Source organism: Chrysemys picta, chromosome 5 (assembly GCF_011386835.1).
Source record: "Chrysemys picta bellii isolate R12L10 chromosome 5, ASM1138683v2, whole genome shotgun sequence".
NCBI classification, from domain to species: Eukaryota; Metazoa; Chordata; order Testudines; family Emydidae; genus Chrysemys; species Chrysemys picta.
Genome location: NC_088795.1, coordinates 116,341,492 through 116,369,353, shown reverse-complemented (window position 1 = coordinate 116,369,353; position 27,862 = coordinate 116,341,492). Strand labels below are relative to the sequence as shown.

General features: G+C 42.3%; 1 protein-coding gene across 2 annotated transcripts; it reads right to left on the bottom strand.

The window, feature by feature from the left end:
- WDR1 (WD repeat domain 1) lies at positions 1-27,862 on the bottom strand. 2 transcript variants are annotated; one of them, XM_005300248.5, is made up of 15 exons: positions 27,598-27,862; positions 27,051-27,172; positions 21,051-21,141; positions 16,205-16,352; positions 12,819-12,999; positions 10,748-10,825; positions 9,813-9,893; positions 9,454-9,687; positions 8,480-8,567; positions 7,067-7,223; positions 6,056-6,143; positions 3,595-3,705; positions 2,962-3,135; positions 1,594-1,738; positions 1-937 (listed from the first exon to the last, which is right to left on the bottom strand). In XM_005300248.5, exons 1-15 carry the CDS (start codon positions 27,611-27,613, stop codon positions 828-830), a joined length of 1,824 nt encoding a protein of 607 aa, XP_005300305.1. In that variant the 5' UTR covers positions 27,614-27,862; the 3' UTR covers positions 1-827. The 2 variants fall into 2 exon arrangements, with proteins under 2 accessions (XP_005300305.1, XP_042711397.1); XM_042855463.2 differs by lacking the exon at positions 9,454-9,687 and having other exon boundaries at positions 27,598-27,840.

The window sequence follows — 27,862 nt, the reverse complement described above, 5'->3', positions numbered from 1 at the left end:
AATGATTCACTTAGTTTAATTCCTGTACTGAAACAGGTGTTATAATTACTGCAAATTTGTTTACATCAACTTAATTCTTCTCTTTAGGAAACAAATTTATCTTTAAACAGAAGCCGAGGTTCTCCCCCGATATTGAAATGACCAGACAGACATTCTCAGTTGTTCATAAGGTAACCATGTTGTTTCTGGAGTGAGAAAATGCCATGATAGTTATTTGTAAACATTAAACCGACAACAGTAAGTACATTAAAAACCCACATTTCCATCCTAAAATAACCACAAAACTGACATGAAATACATAAGAGTTTATTATGTGTGTACCCCATTTCATTATGTGGAGGAGGAAATCTGAGGCAACAGTTTGGTGCAGTACAGACAAGCAACGTAATATACAGTAGCTGCACACAGCTTGATTTGTTTTGAATCACAACTAAATATTCTTACTATGACCATTAGTACAGAAATGTTCTGCAATTAGAAAAAATGAGAAGTATTTCTCTCATGCTGTACAATCTCACACGGACTCTGTTAGAAAATAACTGATCATGTTTGAATTTTTCATGCCAACTTGTTCGGCTGTTGCCTCTGGAATGTTCAGCACAAAGGTTAAGTTCCAGACATAATTTAAGTGCTTTTCATGTGCAAACTGTTACTGGCTAAAGCTTTCAAAGTACATTTAATTACAGATATGAACACCCTGTAAAGATATGAGGATATGATAGAAGACCCAGAGGCCATTAGAATTTTTTTTTTTTCTTTTAAAGAGAAATGCTATGTTCCACTGCAGTAGTTCTAGTCCCTGATGAGGTCCTTCCAAGTAGGACTGTTCACTTGTAGGAGATAGACCATTCTTTGACAGAAGCATCATGGGATGTTGTTACCAGGGTATGTTCATCCAGCCATGCCAAGCTGCTTACATGATGTAGTCTATGAGCATCTGTGCAGATGGAAGGAGATAATATTGCATTAAAAGAAAAACAAACAAAAACAAAAAAACAAAACAAAACACCCCCCCCCCCCCCCCACACACACACAGTTTAAGAATTGATAGGTTATTACAGTCATCTTAGGACAATATTTTTAATTTTGAAAAAAATTTCAATTAGATCATAAGACTGGCCATACCAGGTCAGACCAGAGGTCCATCCAACCCAGTATCCGGTCTTCCGACAGTGGCCAATGTCAGGTGCCCCAGAGGGAATGAACAGAACAGGTAACCATCAAATGATCTATCCCGTCATCCATTCCCAGCTTCTGGCAAACAGAGACTAGGGACACCATCCCCGTCCATCTTGGCTAATAGCGATTGATGGACCTATCCTCCATGAACTTATCTAGCTTGTTTTTGAACTGTAATGCACAAAGTACTTGTAAAATGCAGTTGCCTGCAAAGTGTACTTATGGATCAAGTCTGCCATTCACTAACAGTTAGAAGGTTAAAATTACATTACAGGAGGTAGGCTAGAGGAAGAGATATCTAGACAGAGATAACTGCTAGTGTAGTTCTGACAGAGAAAGCACTGTCCATATTTTGAGAGAGACTAGTAATTCTCAAAACTAAACCTCTTTCTAGCAAAGAAGTGCACAACATACCTGGTATCTTGACTCTGGTCTCCGGGTCACTTAAGGTCCAAACATAAACCATCATGTCCATGCCCCCAGAAGCAAAATGCTCATTGTCTGGAGACCAGGCAAGGCAAACAATTTTTGCATGGTGTCCATAGAAGATGTTATGTTCCTATTTGGGAGTTATTGGGAAAATGGTGTTATTTTAAAGACTTCAAATAGCTGTTCTGCTACCTGTGATATTGTCTCTCATTAACAGGCAACAAATTTTAACATGTTGCTAGAACAGTTAAAATATATCTGTATACCCCAGGTACACAGTAAAATTCTAAGCTAAGTGCCCTTTATATTTGAATATTATGGTTATTGCACAAGTTGGTCATGGGAGCCATTTAAAATGTCCATTTTATGCTATTTCTATTAACATCTGAAAGGCACCAACAGAACTCAAATAAAAATGGATCAAAAATGGTAGGACTGGATGTTCAAGTTTTAAGCAAACACCAACTGGAGATCCTAGGACTCAAATGTCCTGCTCAGCTGTAGCACAGAAGGTGTTATATGAAGCCTTTGAAAGTACACCTCTACCCCAATATAACACGACCCGACATAACACGAATTTGGATATAACGCGGTAAAGCAGCACTCTGGAGAGGAGCGGGGCTGCGCACTCCAGAGGATCAAACCAAGTTCGATATAACACAGTTTCACCTATAACGCAGTAAGATTTTTTGGCTCCCGAGGACAGCGTTATATTGAGGTAGAGGTGTAGCTGTACAGTATGTGTTTTGAGAAAAAACAACCCATACTTGATGGTGACCACATTCCTCTTCTGTCCTTCAAACTCCCCCGCCTGCCAAGTTCCCCACAGACCAGGGCACCCCAAATCAAAGTGGCACCAGCCTCTGCCATAACAGATGCAAAACCTCTACAACTTTCTAGATCTACAGGTCCCCCACATGCGGTGTGCCTCATCCAATACACTAAGTGCCCAAACAACAACTGTGTGGGTGAAGAGAGACACTACGCTCTCAAATGTACTCAGACAGAAAAAATGATAAAAAAAACAAACAAACACATAACAATGGGCAAGCATTTCTCACAAAAATGATCACTCCATATCCGACTTCATAGCCCTTGTCCTCAAAGGAAACATGCAAAAAAATGAGCCTCGGAACTTCTTGGTGTCCAGTAGAGTTTAATACAGACAGTGGATCTATGGCTCATTATAGCTATCTGTAACCCACTAACCCGCCTTTGTCCTGCAACAGTAGAGGTGTTAACTACCCATGGTCAACTTAAGTGGTCTCTTGAATGTGGGTTAAATACACATGCAGTTTTAGGACTAGTAAATACTTTTGTTGGAAATCACAGGTCAGATACAGCAATTCTTACCGCATAGCCATCAGCAACACTAAAGACCGTGACAACTTTGTTTGCATCACAAACTGCAAGAAAGGCACCATCGTGAGAATATGCTAGGTCAGTCACAGGACCTTTAGCTTGCAAGGTCTTCTCATCGATTTTCAGAGAGGTTCCTTGGATTGAATATAGATGGACATTCCCATCCTGCAAGTTAATAATGAAAGTTAAAGCTTTACAACAAATCAGGAAGGCTATTAAGTTAGAGGATCATATGCAATTATAGATATTTCTCCCTTTGAAAAAATACATAATCAGGATCTTTAGGGTATATTGGCCATATGTCAAATTAAAAACATGCTACTGCTTTAAGATGTGGGGAGAGTTTTGATAAAAGCTTACTTAAAAGCTTAACTATCTAGGGAGAAGATGTTGGGGAATGTATACTAACCACAAAAGTGGGAGAATCTAATGGAAAGAGGCCAGAAGATAGCAGCTTAAAAAAACCCAACAGCACAACTTTAAATTAAAAGCAAAACCATTAGTATACTGCCAACTTTGATATCTTGATGCAGCAACAGCTGAGTGATGCTTAATGAACAAGCAAAACCAAAAAGCTCACAACCATGGAATACTGTTCCAGTGCTCTCTAGAGTGTATCCTTACCTGTCCTCCCACGGCAGCGGTAGCACCTCCTGGGTGAATGGCCACCACTTCTGGTTCATAGCCAGGGTCATCAATTGCAAAACACTTCTTCCTATTCTTCATCAAGATGATCTATAAATGCAGAGCAATGTACCATAGAAACCATGGGTTCAAAATGCTTGAAAGGCTATAGTGTCTCACCATACACAATATGCTTGTCAACCACAACAGGAGCTATTATTTCATTGGTTCAAAGGGAGTATTGAGATTCATTCTAATCTATATAGATTAGAAGTATGAGACGCCTATGCCTGGCGACTAAGCTTTTTCTCCTATGAGCATTTGAAAGTGATGCAGGTGCTCATGCAGACTGCCTTCAATCTACAAACTGTAAGCAGTCAGGACATCCAGACTACCCGCCATATCGGCGGGTAGCAATCGATCGATATATCACGTCTTGTTAAGACGCAATATATCGATCCCCGAACGTGCTCCCCGTCAACTCTGGAACTCCACCGGAGTGAGCAGCGGTAGCGGAATCAACAGGGGAGCCGCGGCCGTCGATCCCGCGCCGTGAGGACCTGAGGTAAATCGATCTAAGATACGCAACTTCAGCTACGTGAATAGCGTAGCTGAAGTCGAAGTATCTTAGATCGCTCCCCCATCCCCAATGTAGACCAGCCCAGAGTCACAATAAAAGAGGTGCATGAAGGAATCTAGCATTTCAAGCAATGTCTACTATCTTTCACAGTACCGTCTTCTGTTGGGAGGATTGAGTTACAAAGTACACATGCTGTTGATCTCAACTGCATCATCCAAACTATTTGTTTTTAAGTTATGACTGCCTCTAATGGGAAACTGTAGCTGGATAGGAAAATGACCCTTTGCACATGAGATTATGAAAGTTTAACCCACATCCTTTTTAGTCAAAAGCATCACAAAGGAATGCAAGTATGGGTGGCAGGTGAACCCTGGGCTTGGGGAAGCTAGCAGCTGGCTCACCCTTTCTGCCTAAGGCCCTGCCCGCCAGAGCCCAGAGGATTCCCTCCCCCAAAGTGCTGGGCCCCCCTGGAGTGCAGGCTGTCTCCCCCCCCCCCCAATTAGCTCCAGCCGCAGGGGAAGAGCCCCCTGCAGCACCGGGAAGCAGGAAGGGGTCCGGGGGCTGAACATGGGTGGAGCCACACAAGGCTGTTTGGGGAGGCTCAGTCTTCCCCGGCCTTGAATACCCATCACCCATGAATGTAAGTGTGGTTCTAAAACAGAGACATCTCCTAAGAAACAAGGATCTTTAGTTCTGCTTCATTTGAATCATGCTGAGAGCTTGAGTAATCCTCAAGTTATCATAGAGTGTGCTCCAACAATAGCCAAAAGATCCATATCTATGGTGCCAGGAGGTGATAAGCAAGCTGTACACCAAAGATGGATACAACAGCATAAGTGGACTAGCCTACCAAAGTAATGAATGTTCAAGCAAGAGACTAAGGAGAACTGGTCCCTGTTTCTATATTTTTACTACTGACCAAGGTCCTAAGACTGTTATCCTGACCATATCCAATATAGTTATCAGCGACTAATGATTTTGTGTTTCTTATATTAGCTATAATCTTCCTTCCATTTTTTTAATAAGATGTTAAATATCTATTGGGATTTTGGTTTTATGTAAGGACATCTCTTTTACAGTCACTGTATGAGCTAGAAGGTTAGATATGTATTGCTCCTGCTCAGTAACAGAAAAAGCTACCTTCCATATTTAAAAAAAGTGTTCACACCCACCCACCAAAAGGAGGAAAACAAATTAAAGAAACCAACACTGGATTCAAATTTCAGGTAGATTTTCATGTAGACTCAGCCTCTTTTGGCATCATTAGAGGAGTATGGCTACATACAGTTCAGGCACTGATTTAACAAAATTAGTTTTTCTCCCAATTTTAAAGTTTGGTGCAACCCCGTAGCATGGATGCAGGTATACACCGTATCAGGGTAATGCATCCACAATAGAGGTTTGCACCAATTTAAAATAGACAACAAGCTGATTTAATTTTAAAAAAATGCCAACACTGTATTTAGACAAGTCTTACACCAGCAGATTCTTTGATTTAGTTAGGTTTGTACAGAATTTAAAAATAGTAAGGTGCTATATAAGTGCTGTTACCATGGGCTAACATTAACAGCTGATCCACATTGACAGCTGCCTCTACTAACAGACTCCTCCACTGAAATAAGTTTTAGAAATTTGTTAGTGTATCAATGACATACTCAGAGCATTAAATACTGTATAGGTTACACGGGGCATGTCTACACGGCAACCAGACACCCGCAGCTGGCCCATACCAGCCGACTTGGGCTCACAGGGCTTGGAAGTCCACACAGCAGTGAAACAGCTCTGCAGCCCGAGCCCCACAAGCCCAAGTAGGCTGGCCCAGGCCAGCTGTGGGTGTCTAGTTGCTGTATAGACATACCCAGATATTATCCTGATACTTACTTGTCCAATGCATATAACTACCGTATATCCACCAGGACCAACAGCTAAACATTTTGGTTGAACATCCATTTTTATAACATCCTGGCCACTGAAAAGAAAAATACAAATTGCTTTTCTGTGTCTCTATTTTATTCACGTACAAATCTCAATTCAATAGTCAGCCATTGAGAGATCCTTGAAAAGTAATCATGAAATAAGTCTTCAGGTCTGCAATATGTAGATAATTCCCTTAGCTAGCTGTTGAATATCACTTCAAGGTATCTAAATTCACAATCACGATCTACAGCTGGATTCCAGTCTTAGAAGTGAGGGCTTCTCTACATGGGGACACCTGGGAAAATTAACCTGATTTAAAGTTTTAAAGTGGATTACTTTACCCACATTAATTCTAAATCAGAGTATCCACATGAGACTTTAAAGTGACCTTAATTACTCTTCAGAGAGATAGACTGGGTAATCCTAAAAGGACTCATCTCCTGAGGCGGCAGGATTGGCATAACCACAGGGGAAAAAAATGTTTTCCAGAAAGAATCTTAGATCTTGTTTTCTTCTTATACAGTATATTCTATAAAGCCACATAAGAACTGAAGCATGCTCTCTCTCTCTCTCTCTCTCTCTGATACATCTATATAGTGAAGACAAAACCATACACAAGTCATGCAATACAAGACACAGATACATCTGGCTGCCTAAGAAATAAAAATAAAATCAGAAAATACTGTCTAAGAAATTAGTCTCATGTATGTGGAAGAAAAAAAATTAACCACTTTTCTATTGTTTCATAGATAAAGCAAGTTGGGTATTGCAAGCATGTCTAGGATTTTCATGGTAACTTGAAAAATTTGCACAAGTTGTATGATGAAGCTATTCAGCATCCCACACTATACCAGTGAAATTCTCTTGATATAAAGAAACAAACAAAAAACAAACACACACACAAACATCCCCCCTCCCCCCAAACCATCCACCCCATATATACATAACACAATCAAATATGGTAGCTTCACTAACCTGTAGTCTCTCTTGGTTAGGCTAGTATAACGCACAGTGTCATCCATACTGCAACTGACCAGCTGATCCAATTCATCCACGGCCATTCTAGAAACCTGGTTTGTATGCCCTTTTCCAGAAAAGTCATCATTTTCCCCAGTTTCGGAATCCCAATAATGTGAGAAGTAGAATTAAGGAAGTTTTTCTTAGGAGTTTGTGTGTGGTGGGGTTGCAGAAAAAACTAGGACTTCCAACTCCCAATTCCAGATAATGAAAACAAACACTGACTCAAGTATTCCATAAAGGAACTAAATAAAATATTTGAATAACCAGTTTAGAACAGTAAAAAGGTATCGGCAAACAACAAATCATTTAGTGTTAGGTCTCAATGCCTAAGGAACACTTTCCAAGAGAGATATGGATATAAACACTGTATCTTTACTTTTCCTAACAAGGGACTAGTCAATCTGACATGTTATCACCATGAGAGCTTCTTCCTCAGCAAGTTTGTGTCATATATTTGCCAAAGAGATAATGCAGTTAAAGAGTGCATTATGTTCACAATGAGCATAAGTATTATACATCACATCTTGTTTAAGGTAATGTATAAAGAAATTGTATAAACTCACATTTGCCTGTTACAGAAAAAGCTAGTAGTGTTCAGCTAAAAAAACAAAAACAAAAAAACCAACACAAAACAAACAAACCAACCCACCTCACAGGCTGACCCTCTGACAATACCCTGGGGGGAGGAGATCTAGATTGCATTTCATATTTATTGCTCCACGGGCCAGTGGGAACTGGAATTAATTATATAATTAATAGATGTGCAAATTCTCTGGGAGTTGGGGGCCTGATTATGCTTGAGACACTGGCTAGACAAGGAACAGTAATGAGTGGGTGACAGTTTTACCATGAGGATAGCAATGAAATTAAGGCAACGATAAGGTGGTGAGAAACTTGCAGCTCTAAGAGCAATGCGGAAAGCTATGCTTATTAGTATATAAACCCAGAGGCAGAGCAACAAGGAGTTCATAACCCTTTCAGTTTAGGAATGACTTGATTACCTGTTCTGTTCATTCCCTCTGAAGCACCTGGCACTGGCCACTATTGAAGACCAGATACTGAGCTGGATGGACCTTTGGTCTGACTCAGTATGGCTGTTCTTATGAATGTTAATAGGGATTCAGGTAAGATTATTGTGGTATCAGGAAAGCAAGTCATTAGAGAGAATGGTAAAGATTACAGATAAGTGCCATGTTAGTTACAAGTTAGCAGGAATTTGGTTCAGCAATACAATTTTATTCAGGAATGTCAGAGGAAGTTACCTTGTCTTCAGTAAAGTGATTTTAAAAGTTCCTAAAAAGTAGAATATCCATCTTAAGGAGGAGAAGTGGGACTAGAATAATGCCATTTGATCACCAGAAAGGATATTAATGTGTCCATCATGACTTCCGGAGTAAATATAGGATTTTCCACCATTTTTATGCACTGTCAGACACTGAATTGATTTACTATGACCCTGTAAAAGAATATAATTAATGGGCAATTCATTTCTCAGTTATTCAAACTAAAACAAAAGCAATCTGTTCACAAAGTGCTACTGGTAAGATTTAGAAAGTAACATCACATTTTGGTTTTGGTCTTTGTTCAATCTCAAAATTCAAATGACTAGTTGTCTATGTCTGTTTCAAGGAATCAATACATTAAAAAAAAAAAAAGTATTACAGCACTGATATTTCCATACAAATTCTAAAGAATTAAATGTTCTGTAATATGAATAGTCACACACTGTTTTCCAGATGGAGATCACATTAGGACCCTTTCCATGCTTAAGTGTTATGTTCCAAACAAGTTCAGTGTTTACAAGATGGTTAAATATGGTCACCTACATGTATTGGTTGCCAGAATTATAGTAATAATAAAAATCTATGACACAGGTTTCTAGTTCATGTAAAAAATGTAAGCTCCCATGGGATTGCTTTGTCACCCCGCCACATAATTCCTATTAGTAGAGCTTGACTGCACAGTGAACCATATCTCCACGTTCACAACAGTTAGCACTTGCAGGATGATGAAATAAAATGCCCATGGGTGGTATTCTAACTCAGATTATTTTAGTGTAATCTTAAACATGTTTAAAAACTAGTGTGGAAGTAAGCTATTTTATTAGCATAATTAAGATCATTACTCATCTACACATTTGCACAAAGTATAACTACTATATTTGACTGCTATGACTCAGGTGTTAGTCAGGGATACGCTCAGCAATATACAGGCTTGATGGTTCAAAGAGATTCTTTACAGCCACATTTTAATGGAACAGTTACTATTCCCAAACAGATTATTGCTAAAACCAAACTATGTGTAGTAGAAGGTCTGCTGCAGCGTGATCAAGGTCAACATACCTTTATGACACGTAGAGGCTTATTTGGGTTATTCTTATCCAAATAGTTAATGTAACCAGAGAGGGAGAGGCTCAGTAAATGGTCCTTCTGCCACAAGCAACCCAACTGCTGATCCAGAACATTTGATCCCATGTTAAACGTACTGACAATAGAGTTAGCGCCAACATCCCAGATTTTAGCAGTTTTGTCTCCAGAAGCAGAAAGCAAGTGAGCGCTATCAGGGCTCCAGCTAATCTGTAAAAACAAGTACCTGCCTTAGCATACGGACAGCACTTTCCATTGACAACAGTAGAATATCTTGCAATAGTAAGTTAGATATTTATTGTGCTGCAGTTATGAAACACACAAAAAATACTTACAGCATAAATGCCTCCATCATGAGCCTTATTTCCACCCAGAGCACAAATTTTCTCTCCAGTCTTCCCATCATAGACAAAAATCTTTAAAAAACAATCACATAAGCATATTATACAAAGTGACAGACAATCAGAGGAAGGCTTGCACATTTACAATCTCAAATGTATTCTAGAGCTAACTCTTTGCTGCAGGCATAAAAGTAATGTTGTAAAGGTCAAGTTAAGGCTTCAAGACAAATGCATACTTGTATATTAAATATTTAAGGTACCAGAGGATGTTAAGGCATTCTAAATAAAAGCAGCAAGCTGTTCCATGCAGGAATTCTGACATCTGAGATACTGGAAAGTATTATGCTTATGGCTCCTACTGTGATAGCCGCCGCTCCCAGCTAGTCATTGGAATCTGCCTCTATGCAGGGAGCTAGCCATGGCAACAGCGCTGTTGTCATTCTTGACCTTCTGAGCTAATAAAAATGTATAGAGATCGGCTCTTATGTAGCCATTTATACTGCACCCACCTTCTCAGCCAGTGCAAGGAGTCTAGCAGTGGAAGCACCAGCACAGCTACATGGTGGTACAGGATCAAGCCCTTTCATAGGGAATTTGAGAATTCTTGGATATTTTCCTTTGAGTCTGAAGAAAGCCTTGTTGCAAAAAGCTGTAGGCAGGGGGTATCATCCCCCCCAGCAGATAAGTAGCCTACGTTGGGGAGGCGCATCAGGAAGAGGAGCAGCACCAGGTTTTTGTAGAACAGCTGCTGTTGCAACCGTATCATGGGAGGATAATGACAGTTCTTAAGTCTGTTTTCTCACAGTAAAGAGAATCAGTATGTAGGTTGTGGAACTGCTCCCCAAAACTCCATCCCCCTCAAAGTGTGTGTAACTCACAATTATTCCCCTCCCCCACAAGTGGATATCCAGGTGGCAGCTTATTTTTACCTGGCCATCTGCACTAGATGTAGCGAATCTGTTCCCATCAGGAGAGAACCTCACGCAGTTAACAAAACGGCTGTGGTCCTGCAGGAGACAACAATTAACACCCAGCCAAAAGCAGAAAAGCTTTAGACATCTTAGATAAGTTACTTGATACCAATGAGACCCATTCATTTACAGTGAAATTCTCAAGCAAGAGGCTCTCCGCCCTACTCAAGCCCCAGACTGGCTGTGAGGGAGGCCTACAGAGGAAACGTCTGCACTGTCCACCATAGGTAAGAATGGAGGGTGACAGAGGTGGGTCAAGAGCAGCCACAGGATCCATGGTTCTGCAGTTCAAATAGCTTTAATGTAGGATACAAATCAGATTAGGAGTAATCACCATGGCTTTGGTTAGGAGGGAAGAGGGCTGAACTACAGCCCCATCCCATTCAGATTGCTATTTTGTCTCCACCCCCCACCCCCCCCAATCTGGTCACTTCATACGCATAAAGCCTTAGGAATCAGGCTTATGCAGGCAAGTTGAATTCCACCATAATAATCAGAAAACGCATCCATTTCATGCCCAATGCTTATAACGACTTTACTTATGGCTTTGGATTTTGCTAAAGAAACGGTTACTGAAAGCTGAACGGTCTGAGGGCTGAGTTGCCAATGCACCAGTCTAGCCACTATTAGTAATTATTTAAACCTCCAGGAGTTTGTTCAAGAGGATTGTCTACACTACAAAAAACCTCCAACAGCCCTAGCAGAGAGTCTCAGAGTCTGGGTCAGCAGGGTAAATGTTTCCACTCAGGCTCTGAGACTCCCCCCCACCTTGCCAGGCCTGAGTCCAGGCTCCAGCCAGAGTGGGAATAGCTACACTGCTGTTTTCAGCTCTGTAGCACAAGCCAGGGTTAGCCAACCTGGGTTCCCAGACTCTGATGGATTTCCCGCCCCCCCCATGCAGTGTAGACATACTGTAAGAGAGCCAAAAAATAAAAAGTAGCTTCTGAAGATCAAATGTATATTCAGTAGTGATACCACTTTACTGACTGTGGCACTCAAAAAAACTGTTCTTTTGCTAAGTCTGGAATGGAAAAAGGACTAAAAAGCACTTAACTAAGGGTTTAAAGTCACCTTAAGGCACATGCCAACAATAGGCTTCCAACTGCCTTAAAATTAATTGCCAAGTTTAACTTTTCAAGAAGCCCTACTAGTATGATTAGGACTTCATCTGCAACAGTGCCAAGTAGCAAGGCCTACCCAGAAGAAGACAGGCCCCCAAGTAATAAGGCCAGGAGACTCCCTAAGGGATGACAGAAGAAATGTGAATGGTTTGGATTCAGTGTTTGGTTTGTTTTTTGGAAGTTCTCACATTGCACAAGTGCAACACAAACCAGAAATTAAAGCTGACTTGTTATTTTCATAGTCCAGACAGAAAGGAACAAAGGATGAAAGTTAGATTTATAATTTCAAGTTTAAATAACCAGTAGTGATTTTTCAAGAGCTAGGCTGACATTTTCAAAGCTGCCTCAAGGGATTTGGATGCCTAATTCCTGTTTAGAATGGAGAATCCAAATCCCTTAAAGAGATTTGAAGATTCCAAACCCCTCCCGCACCACAGCTTTCCACCATCCCCCCACTCCCCAAACTGGGCACTGCTGAAAATATTGTTAAGAAACATGGTAGAATATTTTGAGATTGCACTAAATGAAGGAAAAAACTGCTCCTCAAGAAGGGATACTGAAAAGTGTTACATTTCCTACAAACCCACAAAAGAGTAATGAAAGCCAGTACCCAAGATGATCTGAGATGACACTAAACTTAAAATTATACTGTTTTGAAGAACTAGTCTAGAGTTTCCTTTCTAACCCTTTATTGTGTTTTTCTGAGCTTGAGCTAGACCTTCAATTATCTTCAACGATGGCTACTCAATGCCAAGTAGATTTTAAACTGGAAACCAAGATTTTGTTATGGCAATGAGCTGTATCACAAAATAGTAAGAACTGTGAAGACTTTTTAATATACATCCATACGACTTAACAGACACATAACAGAACTTATGTGCAGAAGGAGAAAAGTATGTTAGACTCACGCTTATTGTAAACTTGAATTTGAATGGCGGTCCCTCAAAGAAAGCACCACAATTGTCATCACTGCCAGTTACTATACGATAGGGCCTTGTTTGTTTTATATCCACACTGTTGATCACCTTGTTGTGCCCAGAGATCTCTCCGACTGAAGAGCCAGTATCCCATAGGAACACTGCTCCAAATCTATTTAAAGATGACAATACACACAGTCCATAAAATAAAAATTACATGAAGGCTAACTCCTTGAGCATCAGTAATTGGCATACTGAGAGCACACAGACAATAGAAATTAGGTCATCTAGTTAATCTCATGCAAGTGCAGCACTGTTCCCTAAAGGATATTCAAGTACTTTGTCTAGGAGACAGAGTCCAAAAACTCAGAAGAGGATGACAGCTGCCACATGTACCAAGCAGAGAAGCAAATATACAAACCTTTTTAAATTAAAAATATCCCTTGGATCTCATTTTAAGAGATCAAGTACTTAAAGCATACTGAGAGGAGCAAGTTGTTGTCCCAGGTGGACAGTTGCTACAAACAGATAATGGATAGTATGGAAGGCTGGAATATAAAACAGCATCAAGTCCATCATATATAGGGCCCTACCAAATTCATGGTCCATTTTGGTCAATTTCAGTCATACCATTTAAAAAAAAAAAAAATTGTAAATTTCAAGATTTTAGCTATTTAAATCTGAAATTTCATAATGTTGTAATTGACCAAAAAAGGGGGAAGGGAGAGAGTTTGTTGGGGGGGGAAGTGGGGGGGGAGGAAGAGAGAAGTGTTGCACACTAGGTTATTGTAGAGGTGTTTGCAGTACGGCTACACTTACTTCTGCACTGCTGCTGGCGGTGATGCTGGGCTCCCCACCAGCAGCTGCTGCTCTCCAGCTGCCCAGCATTGAAGGCAACACTACCGCCAGCAGCAGCGCAGAAGAAAGGATGACATGGTACGATATTGCCACCCTCACTTCTTTGCTGCTGCCTGCAGAGCTGGGCCCTCAGTCAGCAGCCTTTACACTGCAGCCACCCAGCTCTGAAGACAGCAGCACAGAAGTAGGAGTGGAAGAGTATTGTATTGCCACCCTTACTTTGATGCTGCTGCTAGCGGGGTGCTGCCTTCAGAGCTGGGCGCCCAGCCACTGCTCACTGGCCGCCCAGCTCTAAAGGCAGTGCAGAAGTAAGGGCGGCCCCCCTAAAATAACCTTGCGACCCCCCTATAACTCCCTTTTGGGTCAGGTCTCTCAGTTTGAGAAATGCTGGTCTCCCCCGTGAAATCTGTATAGTAGAGGGTAAAAAGCACACAAAAGACCAGATTTCATGGTCTGTGATGCATTTTTCATGGTGAATTTATGGGATTTAGACCAGAACAGTTGATAATTGCTTTAAAGTCCTCTAGGTATACACATATATTCCAACTGCAAGATGTTAGTGAAGTAATTAGTAGTTCACCTATGCTGAACACCACCTGGTCTTATAGAGACACAGTTCAGCGAGGGACAAGAACTACCGAGTGACTAGAATACAAATCTTAGCATACCAAACGTGTTGGCAGTTACTATTTCAGGGGCATTTAAAAAAAAAAACAAAAAAACCCCACAAAACTTAAAGAGTTAGTTAGTAACCACAACGCATTAATAAAACAAGTTTTATTAGAAAATGAAAAATCCTGTCAGCCCTTGTGTTTTTAAAACAGTAAAAAAATACTGTCAATAATGTAGTTAAACAAGCTCTAGACAATCACTTCAGCAAGTTTCTAAAATGAAGCTAGATTTGCTGGAAATGCAATACGATTCATTAGGAAACCTTAATAACCTTGCTCTATTATTTTTTTTATTTCTGGACATTTTGAAAGAAACAAAAAATAGGTATGTTGATATGTAAGATACCATACACATTTCTTCAGTACCAACCCTTGAGACATTAGCAAATAAACTAATGCAGGAGGTATCTCCCCAAAGAATTAAGTTAGGAGTCAATCTACAGTAGAATCTCAAAGATATGAGCTCCTGAGTTATGGACTTACCAGTCAACTGGACACCAATCAGACAGCAGCAGAGACAAACACGCCTTGGGGCTTTAGCCCTGGGCATCAGCCACAGGGAGTTGGAGCTGCAGCCGCGGGGCCAGAGGGGAAAGGGGGGGCAAAGAGAAGAGGAAAGAAGTTTGGGGCTTAGGGCTTTAGATGTGGGGGTGGGGGAAGAGGTAGTACTGGGGCTTCAGCCCCAGTGCTCCCTCCATAGCTAACCCCCTGACGTGCTCCCCAATGAAACTGGGAGTGGAGCCATGGGAAAACCCTGAGCCACAGCACCCCCTGCAGGACAGAGGTGGGAATGGAGCTGCAGGGCTGAAGCCCTGAGCCCCAGTGCTCCCTCTGGGTCTAATGCCCTGAGCTCTGGTGCTCCCATGGGGCAGAAGCCCTGACCTCTCCAACCCCATGCCTGGAACCCTGAACTCCCTAACCTGCAATTGCAACCGCACCCCACCCTCGATGGCTGAAGTCTGTAATGTCTTGTTCAGAGTTCTGGAACATTTCAGGGTTACAAATAACCTCCATTCCGAAGGTGTCCATAATGGAGGTGCTACTGTACCAGCCACTTGTACAGAACAATAATTAGTCTTAAGATGCAGTATGTGGCCTTTGCCTGGAGGCCACTCTTGCTGGATTGGTCCCCATCTTCACAGGTCTGCTAATCTTTTGTTTATCGGCAAGTGTACACATGTACCTAATTGAAGATATACAATGGGCACTTCTAGCCTGATAAACAAGATTGCAATTGGTGGTGAATTGTGTTCTTATTGCAATTAAACCCCCAAATGTAGTTGTGCTCATGTGGAAGATGCAAATATAAGTGTGATTCTCTCTTCAACAACACATTTTGTAGAACATTAAATGTTTTAAGATCTCTGCAGTTCTCCCTGCTCCACAAAAACAACCCCCCCCGCCCCCCAAACAAAAAACCCCCCACACAACCCACCACACCCTGTGAACAAAACAGGCAATCTTGAATTGATCGTATGCAGAGTCGTAGCCATGTCGGTCCCAGAATTAGAGAGACAAGGTGGGTGAGACAGTATCTTTTATTGACCATCTCACCTACCTTATCTCCCTAATCTTGAATTCATGTCATTTAAGAGGGAAAAAAAAGAAAAAAAGGTACTGCTCTAAAAAGGTCTATTTTAATGGCATTGTGCTTCCCCAGTGAATAAGCTACTCACAGTTCTGCAGCTGTCAAATGCTATGTAAAGAATTTTGCTACTAAAACAGTGAATCTAGAAGTCTAAAACAAGGAGTGCGACACATTTCTCTTAGAGGAGCTTAGAGTTTTCTGCATCACTGATTTTGTTTTGTTAGGACACAACAGTTTACAGTAGATTGAGAATTACTCACTTCTCCCTGCCTTCCCCCACAGCGGCAAGTCTCTTGCTGTCTTCAGTCCAGGCAATATCCTTTATTTTTCCTGCAAATGGCTGATATTCATACTTCAGTAGGTGTTCCTTCTGTGTGGTATCCCAAATTCTTAGCTTTCCAGAGACATCTGCCATAACACAATAGTATGTAACTATCACTGTTCCAGCAAGTATCAAATAGTCACATGTCTCAGCAATCTGTCACAGTAAAAATTTTCAGCCACACTGATTGCTAGTGCTAAAAACCTACCAGCATACGCCATTATACAGATTAAGATTCCTAAATAAAACTGAATCCAATAAGCATTAGAAATTGGAGCTCGTTAAAAATGATATATTCAACGTTCGTGCAGAATTGATGATTACAGGCATGTCCAAGATGTACACACATCTGTTGTGTGTACGAGAGTCAGGCATTTGTGCAAATATGACCTTTTAGGTCTCCAACCACAAGCATAAATACCTGGCCTACTCTCTGCATACAGAACTTAAATGCACATGTACAAAGTTTAAAAGCTGGATTGCTACCCAAAACTCAAATAAGTGTATTCAACAATCGTTGGCAATCCCTTGAAGTGGAGGATGATGGACAATCCATGAAAGACAATTTCAAGTTATCTGAAAGTCCACTGATGGCTGAGGAGGCCTATTCTAGAGCCACAGACTCTTCCACATTGCAGACACATTTCCAAGCAATGGGTGAGCCTGGGATGTTGGTTTGAGCCCTGGCCCACTTGGTCAATCCCGTTTTTCCATTATTCAACAACGGTGATGTCACAACAGACAAGGGATACAAGTTTATCCTTTGTAGACTAGAGGTCTCATTTATGCTTAATATTCTGAGCATGCACTGTCAGTTGCCTTGAATCAATTACCACTTCTTCAGAATACTAGAGAAGCATGGAACACACTTCAATTCAGAGGAAATATTGTGGTGTTGCTAGTCACAAGTTGTGATGCTCTGTACCTCGGGGGGACACCCTACAACCCCATGTTCATCTTTATAAAATGATTGTGTGGTATCCAATGCAAAGTTTGTCATGTCGGGTGTCTTCAGAAGGCTCATGATGCCCTGAGCATGGTTGTTATAGTGATGTTCTAATAATGTTATAGGTTATAATTTCATGTATATGTAATTGAGGTCGAAAATGTATCCTCATGGCTTAAAGCAAGCCCAAACACTCTCCAAGAACACCTCATCAGGGCAGGTATGGGACAAACTCAGCCCAGCCTCACAGGAACAAAGGATGCTGGCCTAGGCAGCAACAAAAGAATCTGTTAGACTCTCGAGGGAGTCATTCCCCTTTCCTTTGGTCAGTTTGGAACTGCGATGAGATAATGCTCACCTGACTCTGAAAGGGGGGGGGGGGGGAGGGGAGGAGGGGGCACAAAGCCAAGAGGAAAGAAAGGACATGATAAAAGGGAGACATTTGCCACGCTCTCTCTCCCACCTACATCTACAGACAGCACACCAAGCGACTAAAGTGCTGATCAAAGGGGAGAGCCTGGCTGAAGAGCAACCAGCCAGCCTATGGTGAGAAGCATAAGTTTGTAAGAGCATTCAAAGTGTTAAGATCAGCTTTGAATGTGTTTTGCTTTTATTTCATTTGACCAAATCTGACTTTTGTTTTGACTTATCACTTAAAACCTATCTTTATAGTTAATAAATTTGTTTATTCTACCTGAAGCAGTGCATTTGGTATGAAGTGTGTCAGAGGCTCCCCTCAGGATAACAAGCCGGATAGAAATTTATATATGTTTCTTAAATTGACGAACTCATAGAAGCTTGCAGTTTCCAGTGGGCATAACTGGGTACTGCAAGATGGAGGTTCCCAGGATTGTGTCTGGGACTGGAGATATTGGCTAGTGTCATTCAGTTGCACAATCCGAGGAGCAGCTTACATGCCAGAGTCTGTGTGTGAACAGCCCAGGAGTGGGGATTCTCACAGCAGAGCAGGGAAAGGCTGGCTCCCAGAGTCAAGGATTGGAGTGATCTAGCAGATCACGGGTCCAGGTAACACCAGATTGGAACGTCACAAGTAGAACATTTTGTAATTCAGACAGGTTTAGTCTTTTGTAATACAAATTTACTCTGTGTTTTTATATTAGGCCTTTAAAAAAAGGCAGTTTTGAAAAAGTTTGCATATTAAGGACAGAAGGTAGTAATCTATTCCACCCACCAGAATTCAGCTTGTGTATTTAAAGTTCTGTGTATTTATATGGTCCTCTTCAGTCTAGTATCTGGCCCCTCACAACACCCATGACATGAGGTAGGGACTTATTATCCCCATTTTACAGATAGGGAAAAAAACGAGGTGGATTAAGTGGTTTTTCTAAGAATACCTAAAAGTTGGTTATTGAGCCTGGATTCAAAACCATTATTCCTGAGTTCCAGTCCTGTACCCCGCGCACTGAAGTATCACTTGAAGATAACAATGTCTACATTAGTATTTTGTTATTCCTCCCCCACATCATTTCACTACTGCTGTTCCCACCATTGCTACTACACTAGTATAAGAAGTGTGCAGGCCTCTTTTCCCCTGGGTTATCTAATTCAACTCAGCAATATCTAGGGGGAAAATGCAGGCATGGATGCTCCTCATAGTGACACTTTTAAATTTGAAGCAATTGTGCATTAAGTCCAAAGTGTTTTGTACCTTAACCAAAAAAAAATAAAATAAAAACCACACAACAGTCTGACATACTTAAAAGTTAAATGTATGCTTTTAATCTGTGCTCAATGGAGCAGCGAGATACTTACAGGTTGCATACAAAAAAAAGTTCAGGGAAGACTTTTGATACCTCAACTGTCAAACATTGAGTATGTGGTAGCATGGGTGATGGCTCAGATGCCCCTGCAAGCAGACTCACTAAATAATGATCTGTGCTTAGCCTGAAGGAAAATGCAGCACTGATCTCAGAGTGTGTGTGTGTGTGCGCGCACGTACCTCACATACCACTGTTCAGAGTCCCTCAGAGTGGAATTTTATATTTCCAATGCCCTGCCTATTAACAAGAATAAAGTAGATGGGCACTTGGGCAAAGTGAAGTATCAACATAGAACAAACCCAAAAGTGCTGGGTTTGGGGCAGGGGGACACCAAACAGTATTTTAAAAGGAACCAGTTTGACAAACACATGGACTGGTAGCCAGGAAAACCCTGCCTTTGATACAGACTATTTTACAAGGCTGCACTACTCAGACCTTTTACACTCCCCATCTGTGCTCAAAAGATATGTGCAAAGCTTAGGATCTGCATGGAGGGGGTCTACGGGAGGGGAAAGAAGAGTCACTGAAACTTCCCACAAATTCAAGATATTCATATCTTTCAAAATGGCTGAGAGAGAGAGAGAGAGAGAGAATATGAATGAATTTAGATGGTCCCACTGGGAGATTAATGCAGAGACGTGCCCCACTCAACATGGCTGTAAGAGCACACTCTCATAGCAGGTCCATACTGGCTCCTCTATTTAGGAGCCGAGTATATGTACAAAGGATATGCACACCCAGCGTTCTGTGGAACCTGGTTTCATGGAAACTCCCTGTGCACAGCTCAGCTTTGAGGAAAAAGCTGATAGAACCTCTATGGAGGTGAAGGACCCGGAGATCTGAGACTAGATCCAAAGCCATGGAGTTGTTCTACAGCCATAACCTGGCCCATGAGATCTTGGCAGTGCTGTGAGTCTATTCAGGAACTCTGCTGGAGTCAGGATTCCAGCCTGGAGCAAACTTAATGTTGCAGGCTCCAGAAGTCAATTTGGCATGTGTTCACATTTGGAAGGTTTTATTTTCAACCAAACGGGTTTGGAACTTATTTAAAAATAAATATGAAGACAAGTTAGGGGCTTGAATTCAAGTTAAGAAGTTTCTTACTTGTCAATACAGCCACCATGAAAGTGTTATATATCTTTCTTTAAAAATATTTTTAGAAGTACTTTTAGTTTATTAATAATTTGTTCTCCAACACTTACCATCTTTAAAAAGTTTCCCTTATTGATTTTTGTCCTTTCATCTGACAAAGATCAATTCTCTAATGGAGCATGGCATTAATGTAGGTTTGTTTCCTTGTTTATACAACAGTATCAAAAATAAATTTTAGTTTCTGCCAAGAAGCCAGAAGAGGCAGCAAGAGCTTTGTTTAGTGTTGATTCTCAAAGTTTGGGTTCATTCTCACTGTTTTCATAGAATCTCTACACAAAAATAGTTTGAGAATCAGCATCCTTTCCCTGCTAAGTTGCTGCAGTGAAAACTGCAGTTCAGTTTACAACGCTGAGAGAGATCAGGCCAGCAACAAGGAAAATGAGGACCTTTTTGTGTGCATATGAGAGCGAGAGAGTGCGCGCGCACGCCAGTGGCAGAATTTCATTTTAAAGACAAAATTTGACACTGTATTTACAGTTTAGAGAACTTGTAAAGAGCAAAAACCAAAATTAAAAATTCCACAGTTCACTCCTAATGCTGGTGCATGAACAAGGCATTCACTATAGCTAAAGGACTGTTTATAATAAGTTAATTTTATATATCTATTATGTAAAAGTTTATTAAGTTTAGAGTATATTAAAATACATTTTGGATTTAAACTAAAGTACCACTTCAAAAAGAAATGATACACTACGCTGTCTCCTCCATGAGGAAACAAGTTTAACATTAATGGCACATGATTAGGAAAAAAAATACATATTTTTGTTTCAGGTTTGTTAAATAAGTATTACGTAGTCTACATATGTTCAAATTGTATACCTAAAGTCTGTGCCATTAAGTTTTAACCTAAGCATTTTAGCAGTCCTGTCCCATAGCTCATACCAGAATGTGTTCTGATACTTTACCTCCAGATGCTATGTAGAATCCACTGGGCGCATACTTGGCAACCACAACTTGATGGGCATGCTCAGTATAGATATCAGCAATTGCTGGATTCTACAGATAAAACAGAATTAAAAAGTTACAAAATGACATTTGTGGGTTTCAGAGGAAAAAAAAGAATCAAAACTGAGGCACTGGAGATACTTAAATCCCATCTACAATAAAGGGGAAGGGAGAACAACAAAAAGTGAAACATACCGCTGATCAGTGGGAACTTACTGTTTAGTGTGACAGACAATACAGGGTCTAACATGGCTGCTGTAGTGAGAAGTAATATCCTCACTGGCCAATCACACATTAGCATAATTCCCAAAATACCTGTACACAATACTGGAGGTTGGCAACTCATTGACTGATAAAGACTAAGTTGCACTGGAATGCAGAGAGAAAGGGTTCCAGAACAGGAATCAAGATAAAAGCACATAAATATATACAACTGTATGGAAAGATGGGTAGGAGAGAGGAGAAAGTAATGATCTACTTTGTAGAGTATTAACCATGTAAAAGTTCCTTCAGTGAAACATGCCTATAAAGCCTTAGAACAAAAAAATGTTAGACAACTCCTTGCTTAGCAGGACATATGCACTTGTAGTTTCTGATGTATTAATACTGTAAGTCTTTACTGCTAGAACTAGAGACATTTTACAAGAGTTACATCAGCAGGCACAGGAGATTACTTAGGGATGGCTACACTTGCAGATGTAGAGCACTGGGAGTTAAACCCGCCTTTGGAGAGCGCAGGAGGGAAAATGCTGCCGTATGTTTACGGTGTCAGCTGCAAGCGCACTGACGTGGCCACATTAGCAGCTCTTGCAACGCCACAAAGAGCAGTGCATTGTGGTAGCTAGCCCCATGTGCAAGTGCTTGCAATGTGCTTTTCAAATGGGGGGCAGGACGTGGTGCTGGTGGGAGTGTGACAGAGTGTGTTGTGTGTCTGCGGGGGGAGAGAGAATGTGTTGTGGGGGGCTGAGAGTGTGTCAGCATGCTGTCTTGTAAGTTCAGACAGCAGCAGCTCCCCTCCCCACTCTCACAACAGCAGCATTCCACACTAATGGTCTGCTTTGTCCCAGAGCAGATAAGCATGCCAGCTGTCAGAAATGGAGCTTTGAAAGGGGATATCTGCATGCCTGCAGCCGATTTCAAAAACAATGAGAAGAGTGGCCACTTGACTTCAGGGGATTATGGGACATCGCCAGAGGCCAATCACAGTGCAGTAATGCAACACCTCATCCACACTGATGCCTGGGCATTTCAGCCAGGGCACAGCACGCTTTATGCTTCTCGTGGAGGTGGGTTACCAGGAGCGCTCCAGCTGCAGAGTCCAGGTGCTCTACGTGTCTTGCCAGTGTGGACACACCTCAGGAGTTAGGGCGGCCGGGGCTGCTTTAATTCACTCTAACTTGCAAGTGTAGCCAAGTCCTTAGTAAATCAATGTGGATTGAAACACCCTTGTCTTTTGGGAAAGCTAATTTATAAGTAGCTTTCCCCAAACATATTTCAACAGATGGGCTAGTATAGAAAAAGTTATTTCTACAATCAATAGGAAAATTGGGATCCAGAAGAAGTTGCATCATTGATTGTCACTACATTACAATTATAGCTTTTATGCTTCTCTTTGGAGAGATCTTCAAAACTCCAGAGCAGAAGAGACACTTACGTCATTCAACACATGCTCAGATGTCTCAAAGTTTAACCACAAAACTGACTCAATGAATGTTGATGAGTGAGGAGCTCTATCATCCACACCACATCAAGGAGAGTGCCATCAAAATACAAGAGATAAGAGGTACTGGTCTATATCTGTTATTGGATGTCATAGCATTTATTCCAAAGAGTTCGCAGCAGACCAGAGAAATTAATTTTTTTAGACTGATTGTTCTGCAATTTGTCAGTTCACCTTTCATCTCCAAAAAAGACTTGTGTTGTCTGGTCAAAAGGAAAGAAGTGTGGGTGAAATTGTTTTGATGCATAAACAAACGTGTTCGACTGTATCATAAAATCACTAAGTAATATGGTATGATTCGATCATGCGCTCAGGAGAAACTGGGCTGTTATAGAGTACCTACTCTGTATTAGGAAGCTTGCAGGCTTTTTACCAGGAAAAGGTCTTGCTCTTGCCAGTACTATCAGTCTCTCAGAGATGTAATGTAGCTTACTCAAGCAAGGGTAAGCTTTTCTATTTCTGGTCTAGAATACATTTATACAGGTTGAGCGCACTTCTAGCTTTGGCAAGTCAGAAATTATTGCACTTTAAAGAGTCACCCAATTTCCTGCCACTCTCCATTTTGCTGGGTGACTGAATTTAAATAAGCAAAACATGTCAGTTCTACAAGACAAACAATTTCATATTCCTCTGTTGTAGTTTCGTCTCCTATAAGTTCAGGAGGCTCTCTGTATACTGCAGGGGTCAGCAACCTACGGCACGCGAGCCGATTCTGAATGGCACACTGCCTGCTGGTGAGAGGAGGAGGGGCCGGAAAGCGCCACGCTGGGGGAAGAAGCAGGGGAGGAAGGAAGCTTGGCTGCGGCAGGACCAAGCTTCTGCCTCCTGCCCTGGCAGGGGAGAGCGGGGTGTGTGTGTGTGTGTGTGTGTGTGTCCCGGCCCCCCACCTCACTCAGCCCCACCCGCCCACCGCTCTCCCCTCCGGGGGCAGGAGGCAGAAGCTTGGTCCTGCAGCAGCCAAGTTTCCCTCCTCCCCCCCGCTTTTTCCCCACAGCTTGGTGCATTCTGGCCCCTCTGCCCCTCCTTCTCCCTCTCCCTGCCAGGATGGCCCTTGTGAAGGGGAGGGGGAAGAGCGGCAGGCTGCACACAGCTCCATAGAGCAGGCAGAGAGAGGTAGGGATGGGCCTGGGGGAAGGGGGTGGAACAGGGCATATCCCTCCCAGCCCCCTGCCATGAGCTGCTCAGGGCAGGGGGCTGGGAGCACCCCCACGAGCCGAGCACCCCAGCCCTCTGCCCTGACCTCCCCACACACACTCAGCCTTCTGCCCTGCACCCCTATACCCCCCAGCCCTCTGCCCTGACCTTGAGTCCCCCCCAAACACCCAGCCTTCTGCCCTGCACCCCTATACCCCCCAGCCCTGACCTTGAGTCCCCCCCAAACACCCAGCCTTCTGCCCTGCACCCCCACACCCAGCTTTTTGCCCTGCACCCCCCAAGCCCTCTGCCCTGACTCCCCCCCACCCAGCCCTCTGCCCTGACCTCAAGTCACCCTGCTCAGCCCACTGCTGGCCTAGGTGAACAGAACCCCAGGCTGGCAGTGGGCTGAGCAGGCTGGCGGCGTAAGATCAGCATTTTATTTTAATTTTAAATGAAGCTTCTTAAACATTTTGAAAACCTTGTTTACTTTACATACAACAATAGTCTAGTTATACAATATAGACTTAGAGAGAGACCTTCTAAAAAACGTTAACATGTATTACCGTCACGCAAAACCTTAAATTAAAGGGAATAAATGAAGACTCGGCACACTGCTTCTTAAAGGTTGCCTACCCCTGGTATACTGCATTCTATTGCCGACATTATGAGTTGTTCCTGTTTCGTAGCAGAGTTACAACAGCCCACTGAAGCTAAGTGGATAAAGACTAGACTTAAGGGGCACTGAATTTAAGACAGTCAAGCTTCTGATTTTTTTTTTTTTTTTTTTTTTTTTTTAAAACCTACTGTTAAAGATTATAAATGCCAAAAATAAAGAAGTTTTTTCCAGTTTATTTTCTTTGTATATTTAATAGCACTATTTTCCAATTACAGCCAGTTCCTTCATTTGCCTGCATCTTTCACCCAACCGGGAAGAGAAACACATTTGTTTAGAATTAGAAGTTATGACAGGACCAGAAAAATTACGACTGGAATGAATGGAAATTCAGGAGCAGGTACAGTATCTAACCCCATCAACTCATTCTTTGAAGAGGACCAGCTAGCAGGAAAAAGAGGGAGGGGCCTGTTCAATACAAAGACAGAATTCAGGTAATTCATTGAGCTTGTGCGGCCCTTACACTGAAACCAGAGCTACTTATGATAGCTTGGAACTCAAACTGCCTTACACTTTGCAGGAAGAGGAACCTATAATGGAAGTAAAATATTTATGAGATATCAAGTCTTCCAAGTATCACTGATCCCTCCTGCCTTACCAATGCTTTTCCAACACATATCCAAGACTTTAATGTACTGAATCAAGTTTTGGACTTCTGTCATAGCTAAGAGACCATCTTCATTAGCCTCAAGTACTTCACTCCGGACAATGGATTTGTAAGAGACTAATAACCTGTCTGGTTTGTTGACTAGGATGAAGCAGTCCCAGCTGGAATTGAGAGAGTTATCATTCTATTGTACAAGAGTCACATGTAGTATTCTCCAAGGGTCTGTCCCTTGTTCGTGTTGACATGAAGTACAGTTACTTGACTAGGCTTCCCTATTTTTGATGGGGAGTGTTTCAGAGACTAGGTCAATCGGTAGTACAGGCATGGTCCTTTACTAGGGAGAGGATTATTTCCATTTAATTATACTATTAAATTGCAACAGACTGAACCAAAGACTATGATACATGCTTTTGTGACATTAAAACTGACTATCAGCTGACAACTACCAGAAGACTCTCCCCCTGCCTGCCAGTTTACTCTTACCTAAATCTTTCAGTATGCTATAAAAGTATTAGTTTTAATGTTATGACTAAGTCAACTGGCTCAGATATCTTTCTATGCATCTGTCATACTACATCATTTTACCTTCTTAGCTGAAACTTTTGGTTTCAAGAAGACTGGGACATTTTTGCTGTTGTCATTTAGCCAAGATGTGGGACCACAACTATGTTGAAACATTAAAACTAGAGTGCAAGGAAGTTTTTTTTAAAAAAACAAGAAACCCGAGATAACATTTAAAAAAAATTAAAAACAATTTAGTATTTGGTTCCATGTCACGGAAGGCACTTTCAGCACACTGGCAGCTAGATAAGAGATTTGGATACACCCAACGAGGGGGGGAGGGAGGGGGACCCACAAATCCTGGAGAACCACTGTCAGAGACAAACATTGTCATGGAAACCTGGAAATTCCAAGGATATATAATCTTCCCACCTGTAATGCCCCCCCCCCCCCGAAACACAGTTTACATTACATTAAGGGGTGTGTGTGTGTGTGTGTGTAGAATAGAGAAGGAAGGAGAATAGGGTGAGGAGTCTCATTTTCCAGTAGCAAAAGTACATTTGCCATTTTGAAGACTATATTGAACCTGGAGCCCAAAAGACTAAAACAGCTCTCCAAGTCAGCTTTCCCATGCATTTTAATAGAATGCAATCTTTGCAGCCTGATTATTACTATTACCATTTAAAAATGGCACATTGTTCACAGTTCACTACTGATCACCACATAAGAAACAACCTACTGAAGATACCTGTTTTGTACATTTCATATGTAGTAAAGTTCCCTAGGATTAAGACTAAGAGCTTTGCATATGCAGATATTAAACTTTCAATCAAACAGTTGAGAGCTGTTTTGATTTCTCAAATGCAACAAACAGTAAGCTACACAGCACTGGATTCGATTTGTAAGATTGTGTTTCTCCACGAAGACAGCTTAGCCCAGGAAGTGGGGGGTATTTATTAACTTAATAAATCCATTTTAATGGATCCCTAGGCCCCATAATACAGATATTTGTATTACCATATTAACAGGGCCAAGCAGGACATGACATACCAATCCGATCCTAAATTCTACAGAAAGGGATGAGAGAAGGAGACTACGCAGATTTTGTAGAGATTTTCTACAGATTTCTGTAGTCCCCTCCCTGCCCACAATTTTATGACTGAGTCATACACCCTCCCTCTTCATTACAGATCTATCTGACCTGAATAGAAATTCCAAAGTATCAGAAACAAGCCATTATGGGAGAGCAGCTGGAAAAACCAAAAAGAAACTTAGAGGAAAGAACATCATAAAACAAAACAAAAAAATATAGAATACATTACATCAATGTTTCTGATGACGACACATTTTCCATTGGTATACAGAAAGTTGTTGCCCTTGGGATCCCCTCCAATAATTTTGGAGACACCTCTTTCAACCTGGGGAAGGCTGGCAAACACTTTTTCTACAAAAAGAAAAAAAATATAGATAGAGATGTTGATTTCGGGCATCCCTAGCAAACGTCGTTCAAAAGCAAGTCAAGCCGCCCCAGTGGCTGCTGCTGAACACAGTCACTTGTTGCTGCCCCCAGAGCCCGGGACACGAAACACTCTGCACCCAGCACAGACCGGGCGATCCGCCCTGGAGCCGTGCGGGGCTATCGGGGGTCCCGGGCGAGCGGGCACCGCCCGGGGCAGCGGCAGCGCAGACACGGCCGGAGCCCGAGCAGGCGGCACCGGAGCCATTGACTCGGCACGTCGGCTCCGGGCGCGCCAGGCTATAGGCAGCGCTCCCTGAGTCAGCCACCCGCCGCACAACCCCCCGGCAGCAGCCACACGAAGGTGGCTCCCTCCGGGGCACGGGAAGCAGCCGGGCGCCCCCCGCACTTACTGCTCTCGAACGGCATCTTCGTCCACTTGTTCCCGCGGCCCGACGGAGGCGACGCGCTCGGTGCCCAGGCGGTAGCGGCCCAGCCTCTCCCTGCTCCTGCCTCAGCCCCAAGCTGCAGAGCAGGAAGCGCCCGCCGAGCTCGCCGCTACTCCCCTGCTTTGACCATATATAGTCAACTCTGCGCTCGCCGAGGAGCGGCAGCAGCTCCCCTCCGCCGCGAGCCCGCGCCCCACGCCCCGCCCCGGAAATGCCGTAGGCTCGCGCC